Source organism: Schistosoma haematobium, chromosome 1 (genome assembly GCF_000699445.3).
Source record: "Schistosoma haematobium chromosome 1, whole genome shotgun sequence".
Lineage (NCBI taxonomy): Eukaryota > Metazoa > Platyhelminthes > Trematoda > Strigeidida > Schistosomatidae > Schistosoma > Schistosoma haematobium.
In genome coordinates this window covers 58,727,371-58,736,766 of record NC_067196.1, presented here as the reverse complement: position 1 = coordinate 58,736,766, position 9,396 = coordinate 58,727,371, and the positions used below count along the sequence as shown (strand labels likewise).

The window sequence follows — 9,396 nt, the reverse complement described above, 5'->3', positions numbered from 1 at the left end:
TAAATCAAATGATCAAGTCCATAGTTTAATTGAACTTTATTTAACATTCAGTCTATTTTATTCACCTTATACTGAATTATAGTTTATTTATATGAATTGATTGAATGTTATATTATTTATTAAATTTATTTTCAATATCCTACGTTCGTTTATTGTAAGTAACAGATTTGAAATAAGGAATATCTAGAAAATTCTATTACAAAAAAATTAATAAACAGTACACTATTTGTATCATCGTTTGTTTAAATTGACTTTAATTAAGTTAAAGTTGTAATTTATTATTTTTTATTTATTTATAATACTCATTACCATTTCATTACATTGTGTTTATTAAAGTTTTAACGATAAAAAACAAACAAACAAACCAACAAAAGATACAAATCTTGATTAATTACATATCATATCTATTCTAAAAATTAAGGAAATCATTATCGTTGAAGAAACTAGAAATAATCTATTACTTCATTTTCAGTGAATATGCTGATCAATTTGACGTCTTCTTCCTCTTCTCCTTTTTCCTCTTCTTCTTCCTCTTATCCTTCTTCTTCTTCTTCTTCTTCTTCTTCTTCTTCTTCTAATGATTATATTAATGATATCAAATTAAGTGATAATGGTGAAGTGATCTTAAAACGTCGTGAATATTCAAATACTAAATGTTTATATTATTTATTTACTGAATTCTTTCAAAATACAACTGTTTATCTATATGTCATGACATTTTTATTTTCTGGTTTATTTTGTTTATCTATATTATTCATTATAAGTTATATAATAATTAATAATTTAATCATTATTCTATTAAATACTTTCAATATATATATCATCAATAATTATAAATTATCAATAATCAATATAAATTCAATAAATGAATTTCAATATTCAATTATTATTATTTTATTTATTCTATATATAATTTATTGGTTATGGGATTGGAATTCAGAAAATCATGGTGGACATCCAAAACAATTTATACGTTATTTAAAAATATGGGAATATTTAGCAGATTATTTTCCAATACATTTAGTAATTAGTAAAGAATTTATTAAATTTAATAAAATTCATAATCATCATATTAAACATCATTCTTATTTTATGAATTCTATTATGAATAATGAAGATTATAAAAATGATGATCATTTTGATAATGAATTAATGAAAGAAAATTTATCTATGGATGTTAATTATTTGGTTGGATTTCATCCACATGGAATACTTGCTACAGGAGCATTTATTAATTTTGCTACAGAAGCTACTGGTTTTTCAAAAGTATTTCCTGGATTTAAGCCATATTTAGCTATATTAAAAGCTCATTTTATAGCACCATTTTATCGAGATTTTCTAATGTTATTCGGTAAGTGTCTTTTTATTATTATTTTTTTTGAGTGATAACTTCAATTGCTATATGTTGTAGTTATTTTTTATGATGTTTCGAAACATTGTTTAACTGCATCATGCGTTTGAAATCATTACACAGGAAGTCCTGAATCTTTTCCATGTTTACCAGTGTACATCAGAATATTGCACTACAAAACTTGAAAAAATCTGATGCTTCAAGAATTCCAATATGTCATTCGGAATGTGATCATAGTAAATAAGTTAGTTTATTGACTTTTAATAGTGAACATCAAAATCACCAATGTCGATTTCATGTATCTAAGTACTATTGGAAACAAAAAATGAAGAGCAATAAATACAATAAAACCACATAAAAAAGAAAAGCAATGCTTATTCTGTATAAATTATCGGTAAATTCAGAGTTAAATATAGATCAGTATTATATTTTTTAGTTGATACACTGAATTATAAATCCATTTGGACTTTTTAGGTATTAAGAATTGATTTCTAGTCAAAAACAAGTGCTCATGAGAAAACTGGTACCATGTGAATATATACATCATACTATTCCTTAAAGATAAAACCCAATCTTTACATTTAAGCTACAGTATTTTGTAAGCACGATTTAAATAACAGAATGAACGTGCGAACTTTCATTATATATATAATGCTAATTTGAATAGTTGAAAAATTTTAAAAAATGTGCTGTTCAATTATCTTTTCGAAATTGTCTGTATTTATTGAATGTTGGTCTGTGCCAAAATAAAATTACCAAATTATTTGAAACAATCATAAGTTTATGCACTTGTAGTACACTTTACATAATAACAAATTTTGATTTGAATGTATTTCTCATTTTTTGGAGAAACATTTAAAGAAAGAAAGGATTGAAAAGTTACTTCATCTTAGTCCGGAATTCTTTATTAATATCCATTAGTGATTTCACACTCAATTTAGCGCAATAAGAAAGAAACTTTGACATCACTGAATTTGACAGGTTGACCACGCAGTTGTTTATGTTTTCTTCCATGGATGGTTTCGAGATCTTGATTAGTTTCATCTTTAGGGTGTCTCTTCTTTGTTCTCTGTGTTGTTTGCATAATATCTTCATGGCTGTTGTCAAGATTCCCAAATGTTGTGACGTGAGTGTCCTTTGTAGCTTCATTTTTTGGTCCTCTATTACGTGTTGGTATTTTGGGGGTCCTGTAATGTGCATCCGTTATCATTAGGTGTACCATTTTTCTTCCACTTTGCTCAGCTACTCTACACCACAGATTGGAGGTCAGTATCTTACACTTGTTGGTAGAACATTCAGGCTACCACATCAATGAATTAAAATTTAAAAGACCACAACCATAAAATGCTTCAATTTATTATGTAGCTATTGAGAGCTGTTTAGTTCCTTCAAACGATGTCAATTTATTAATATGATTACCTTCAAAACTTAATGACATCTTTAAAAAATGAATGATGGTATGTAGACATGATATTTATTTTGTCCAAAGTTTAAATGTTTTTTTATTGTTGTTATATGAATGTTACATTTTCGTATGATGTATCTTTCAAGTACTTCAATTTTAAACGTATAAATTAGGACCAAAGATATGTAATTTTTGAGGTCCCACAGAAACACATTAGATAGGTATTACATAACAGTTAAATATTGTTTTAATATCTAACACATTCTGTAAATGTCCAAAGTATTACTTCGCTTTTTAATGTTCTGAGTAAATTTACTATGTTGCTAGTAATCTTAATGTTTCTATTCTAGTCTGATTTTCTATTAAAATGTTTTATGGTTAATTAAACTGTGATTTTCTATGAGAAAAAGATTAGCAATTTCCTTAATAGGTTGAGTCTGTTCTTTGTATGGTTGGATTAATTTTCATTGTTCTAATATTTAGAATAAATTTATATCATACTAATTAATGTTTTCCTTTATATAAGAATAAACTAACCTATCTGAAATTCATCAATATATAGTGTTAAGATATATGAAAGCTTATAGAGATTGAATGAAGTTTAAAATATAGTTTTTATCATGACATTTAGAAAGTATTGAATATACCTTTGTTTTTTGTTAGGATAGTCGGAAAATATACCAATAATTATTGTGTTAAGTCTATGGTGGCCTTGGACCTTAAATGTACAGTTCTTATTGGTCGATGTTTATTTCACTTGTTAAATATTGTACAAATGTTGTTTCCTATTTTATGGTACGATGTGGTTTGTTTGCTTGGTATATAAATAGAGTATGTTTGAAATACAATGATTCATAACTCAGAGGCTGTGACTTGTGTTCTTGACTCAACTGGCTGGGACAGACAGCGAAGCAGGGCCAATCAGGGCACTAGGTCGTCCTTACGTGTTCTCCGTGTCACTGTCACAGAAGCGATCGATAAATACGCTGCGTATCAAACCCTGCAGTCACACCCGTTACAACATTTTTGTTATCATCACTCCTTCAATTGAAACTAGAAATAAACTCAAAAAAGAATTGGTTAAAGAGACAAATAATATTAGGTTAATTGGTTTAGAAACTATTTCTGATCAGTCAGGAACTCTTACTTCCTAGATCTAGTTAAAAGATGGTTTTTATGTTCTTACTGATAAGGATTTACTAAGTAGAATACGTAGCTATTCACTACTGTTTTATATTTAATGATAACGTCATATGGGGAAACCGTATCCTTAAATTTAGTAAATTGATTTATAAGCATTTTAATGAGAAAAATGTAAGTGGAAGGTTAACAGTTCGTTTGATAAGTGACTTGTAAACAAAATTTTAGAGTGAAAATTTGTTAGTAATAGTGGCTTAAATAGTGGTTCACAGGACTAAGGTAAACATTTCATGCACAGTTATTAATAAACTTGATTGAACCTTTGTTTAAAATATCATAAGGTCAGTATATATATCGAATCATTTCCTGTCATTCATGTTTATTTCACCACTAAATATGTTTAGCACATTTCAAATAAACATATATGTTTCAACAAATAGTTTTATAAACAGAACAATGTTTAACCAACTATTTTCAATTACATTATAAAATAAGTTAATAATGATGGTAATTTCAACCAACAAGTTAGAGAACCAAGAAATCTGTTTATTGAAACGCTAAAAAATTTCAGACGATAAACTATTCATTTATTGTCTGTTTTTATTACTATAGATGGATTAATGGGTATCTGGTCTCAGTAGCTTAATAGATGACTCAACGTTTGAAGCGAAAGGTACTCGGTTCGATTCTTAGTGTGATCCTAAACATGGAGATCCAGGCATATACAGCTTACAAGTACCGAATAGAACAAAACGTGTATCGTTGACCATAATCCTGTCCATAATTTATCTATCCTAAAATTGGTAACAAAGTGGCTATTTCGAGACAATCCGCTAAGAAAGTACGTATGCAAGAAAGAAAATGGGTCTAGAATATTATCAACGGAATAATTCAAACCCTATCCAATAAAAATGCTCCTATTAGCGTCGAAGTTAATGGCAGTTTGTGAACACAAACTGAAATATATCCTTTAAAATAATCGTTAACTAATATCAAAAAAGGTTTTGTGGAGATCGCAGTAATTTCAATAGTTGAGATCATGACTCGTTTGAAGCTAGACCACCATAGGAAACCTGGAAGCACTGGACGACCATTTCGTCCTATTATGGGACTCCTCAGCGATGGGCATCCATAGCTCCGCCTCGCGGGATTCGAACCCAGGGCCAATCAGCCTCGCGAGTGAGCGCTTAACCACTAGACCACAGCCTGTCGGCATCCGACGGTGATAATGTCTAACTTCAACTAATCCACGAAATTGAGTGACACATCCACCATTGTCACCAGTGAGTTCCTGCCTCACAACTGACACGGTTGAACTCCACCGGTCAATGCTTCTCACTAGAATTATAGGATATACCTCTTGAAGCCAGTCACTAGTAAGCACATGTTGATTGTTATCAGAAGGGGTTTTGTAGAGATTTCAGTAATTTCAATAGTTGAGATCATGATTCAATTGAAGCTATAGATTTAGAAAGGATTACCTTGAACTTTAAACATAGTGACTAATCCAGTAGAATAACTATCCCTAAGTTAAATAGAAACCTTTTTGTAAATTCAAGTATTAAAGATATATTTTATGAAGATTGATAAATGTCTATACGGTAAACAGATTATGATTTGATTGCTCATTCGTTTTGAAAATAAATCCCAAATTCATCATCCAAGTCTAATGTTCCATTGATAACTCTACTAAGATGAAAAGTCATTTTTTTATTAATCATAGTCAAGATCGGCAACAAATTATACTGTCAAATAGTAAATGTTAATATCGTGAAAAAACGGCTGGGAGGCATTTAAGAGTAAAGACTTACTCATTAATTAAAAGATTAGAAATCATTAGATGGTCCTTCATGTATAAAGAGTTTTAGTATCCGACATCAAATAAACTACAACACACACGTTGTAATGTCATGGCTTATTCACTAAAGATAAATTTTGTGACGTCAGTTTAATTAGAAAACTGTTTTTTGAAAGAGAAAAATAACTATGATCCAATGGTAAATTCCTGGGAGATTTTAAGAAAGAGGAATATTTTTAAAAATTTTAATTTCAGCACTCGAAAACAGTTTCCTTAACTTCGCGTGATTAATTTAATCACATCGTTATTTTTATTCTTCGATTTTAGATAACTCAGTTTCATCGTAACACCTGGTCGTCTATATACACATTTATAATTTGTGAACAACTTTTGCCGTTTAGATGCTTTTATCGTAGATTTGAGAATCCTCTACCTCATTACACATAAATTACATTTGGTTTCAGGTACTAAGCTTAATTATTTCCTTATGTATTTTATTTGATGTCATAATTGTAGCACAGCCCTTGGAATGTGGTTTTTTCTTCAACGGTATTAAATTGTTATGGACTTAATAATAGTGATAGCTTTTGTAATTTCAAGTTATCCTTAGATAATTAGAGGCCATAAGATTAATGTGTCGGTAAAAATAAACATATTTCTTGTTCGTTTATTTTTTGGGCTCGTACAATTGAACCGTAAGAAAAGGGAGCTATTGTATACATATAGTCTGAGTATCGATTAGTTCGGTAGGAAGAAATACAATATACCTACAGTAAATATCTTTAAGAACCTAATATCGTAATTTTACACAAGTTTGTGTAGCCCAGTTTTGAACTTCAAGGACGATTTGTTTGGGGAGTATTTGCTCTTGATTAGCACATACCGTACTTTGGTTTTGATAGTTTTTCGAACATCATCACTTTTGTCAAAGAAATAAACCTTGTCAAGTAATGACGCTAGCGTTAGAGAAAGATATAATCAATTTCACTGAAATCATGAACCGATCAATGTTAGATTACCATTGAAAACTTGGAAGCACTTGACAGCTGTTTCATCCTAGTGTGCACCCACGACTCCTCACTCCAGACTCGAACCCAAGACATTTGGACATGCTCTCGAACGCTTGATCACTAGACGACTAAGTCGATATTTAATGGTATCAATAAAATTCATCAATCTCCACAACCCCTTACTGACTAGAATGAATTGTCACATTCACGCCTTGTCTAACTGAATGGTAGATGAATAGATTTTTCATTCAGTTAATTATATTATCTGCCTGAATACGTCTAAATTTCCTTCCAGTTATTTTAAGGTAATAAATCCCCATTCAAATCCTTGAAGTTTTCATTTTTGATAGGAACTATGTATAGTCAATAATCATAAAATTAATAAAAATTTTAATTATTCTGTAAAATTTATCTGTAAAATAAGAATGGTTTAAATACTTAATAGTCACTGAATGGTTATGATAATCAATTCATTTCATATAAACAAACTTTACATTGATTCAATTCATTCATTAACTTATGTATGAATTTTAAAATATAGCAGAATTACGGTATGTTAAATATCACTAAAGAAAGCTAAAAATTAAAGAAAAAAGGTTGGATAGTGAATTCTATGAAAGAAAACTATTTGGCATAACTGATGTATATAAACAAAAGTTCTATTCTGTCCCATGTGTCTTCAAAGATTATATATATACGGTCCTGATTATTTAATAATGAAGATGATTTGAGTAATTTACAATCTCTATGAACCACTTAGTAACATGAGAAAGGATTAATAGAATCCGTTAACATGTTATTAAATTAAGAACAGAATCAAATTAAAAAACTAAAAAGTCACTACAATTTACTCATTATTATGTAATCGGTGTTGCTTTTGATCAATTTTTTTCACATTTTATGTTTCTTAAAAAAGAAATAAATAAACTACAAACTGACTATTTGAAATCTTTTAAATTAGTCAATGAAATAGTAGGAACTGAATAAATATTGTTTTATAAACTTCTATTTATACAACCATTCTTACTACCCTGGCCATCGGCATTGGGGGAGTTTGCAGCAGAACTTTGATAAGCTATTCTCGTATTTCTTCGACTATTTTTGTATTTTTGTATTTTACTTATTCTCAACATTCATCTCTTGATTCTTACATAACTACTGCGGACCATTCATCAAAATATTCTGCTAGTTTCTTCTCTTTTTTACATGTATTATGCAACGTATCAACTGATTGATATTCGAATAATTACTTTGATTATTATTAATCCTTTTTCTTCCAATTACTCAACGTTAATTTATAATCGATATGTCATTAAATAACTTCTACTTGGTCTAACGTAGATTAAACTGTACATATGATTAGTTAATAATAATTTTTAGTAACTACAATAGTTCAGATCATGACTCATTTGACGCTAGACCACCATGGAAGACGTGGAAGCACCGGACGGTTGTTTCGTTCTATTGTGGGACTCCTCAGCGATGGACATCCACGAACCCGCCTCGCGGGGTTCGAATCCAGGACCTATCACTCTCGTGAGCGAGCGCTTAACCACTAGACTACTGAGCTGGTCAGCATACAATGGTGTTAATGTTTAACTTCAACTCATCCACGAAATTAAGCAACACATTTAGTAATTACTTCATTTTAATGCAGTAAATTTAATGTAATATAATGGAGTATGAATTTGTCTAATTAAGCGGTTGCAAATATCTAGTGATAGATATGAACTATTATTTGTGTTAATTTCTATATTTCATCAAACTAACTTATAACAATTGGTAGAGTATACAAAGAATTACAATTGATTATCAGAAAGAAAATATATTCAGATAGTGAACTTCTTGTTGAATTTTGATGATTGAATAAAATATATACACTTTTTAAAAAAAATATACATATATTACAAGTCCGTAAAAAAACAAACAATAGTGTGCTATTTACTTCACCTTTATAGTCCTTAATGACATAAAATGAAATCACGAGGAAGAATAATAAGTAATTAATATGTTTTTTCTGTAAGTATTAGCCTGGTCTTACATTTTAGCTGACTGACTGACTGATGGTTTTGCATTTTTGTCTAGATCATTTAAAATCTAATTACAAATATTCATTTATACTCTTATAGCACACTGAAAAGATCGATATGTTTTATCGAATTTCTTTAGATTTTTTCCAAATGCATTTATTGATGTATAAGTCATTCATATATGAAGGAGCCATTGAACAATGATTTGTGCTTTCCTTCACTTTCAATTATGAACCGAAACTTATAGACCAAACTATGGAATTCAGAGAATCAGGTTTTGGGTTTTCTGCACTTCATGTTAAATCAATAAAGGCATTTACTGAATAATTCTAGCTTTACATGTTGACACTCATTACCAGGAAGCACTTCAAAATCTAAAAGAAACTTTTGATATGTTAATCAAATTATTTTGTCTTCACTTTCTGCTTTATAACAATCTACAGAGTAGAAAAGTACTATCGAACCAAGCTTTAATATTTAGACATTACTGAAGGAATATCGGTTGTGTGTTTCTATTTTGTATGGATTTGAAGATTATCTTGAATTCAGTAAAAAAAAACTGTCTTTGTGGCTTATCAGATGTTTCTTCTCTTAAATTGCATTAAATAATCATTAATGGAAAGAAGCTCAGAACGAAAGTCATGAAAAAATTCAAGCGACAA

The 9,396-nt window shown here is 29.4% G+C and overlaps 1 protein-coding gene across 3 annotated transcripts; it reads left to right on the top strand.

Annotated features, from left to right (window-relative positions):
* The first annotated feature begins 306 nt into the window (after positions 1–306).
* MOGAT2_1 (2-acylglycerol O-acyltransferase 2) lies at positions 307–7,011 on the top strand. 3 transcript variants are annotated; one of them, XM_051209190.1, is made up of 2 exons: positions 307–1,351; positions 6,022–7,011. In XM_051209190.1, exons 1-2 carry the CDS (start codon positions 478–480, stop codon positions 6,039–6,041), a joined length of 894 nt encoding a protein of 297 aa, XP_051074625.1. In that variant the 5' UTR covers positions 307–477; the 3' UTR covers positions 6,042–7,011. The 3 variants fall into 3 exon arrangements, with proteins under 3 accessions (XP_051074625.1, XP_051074626.1, XP_051074627.1); XM_051209191.1 differs by lacking the exon at positions 6,022–7,011 and adding an exon at positions 3,420–4,181; XM_051209192.1 differs by lacking the exon at positions 6,022–7,011 and adding an exon at positions 1,788–1,983 and having other exon boundaries at positions 307–1,745.
* Positions 7,012–9,396: the final 2,385 nt, after the last annotated feature.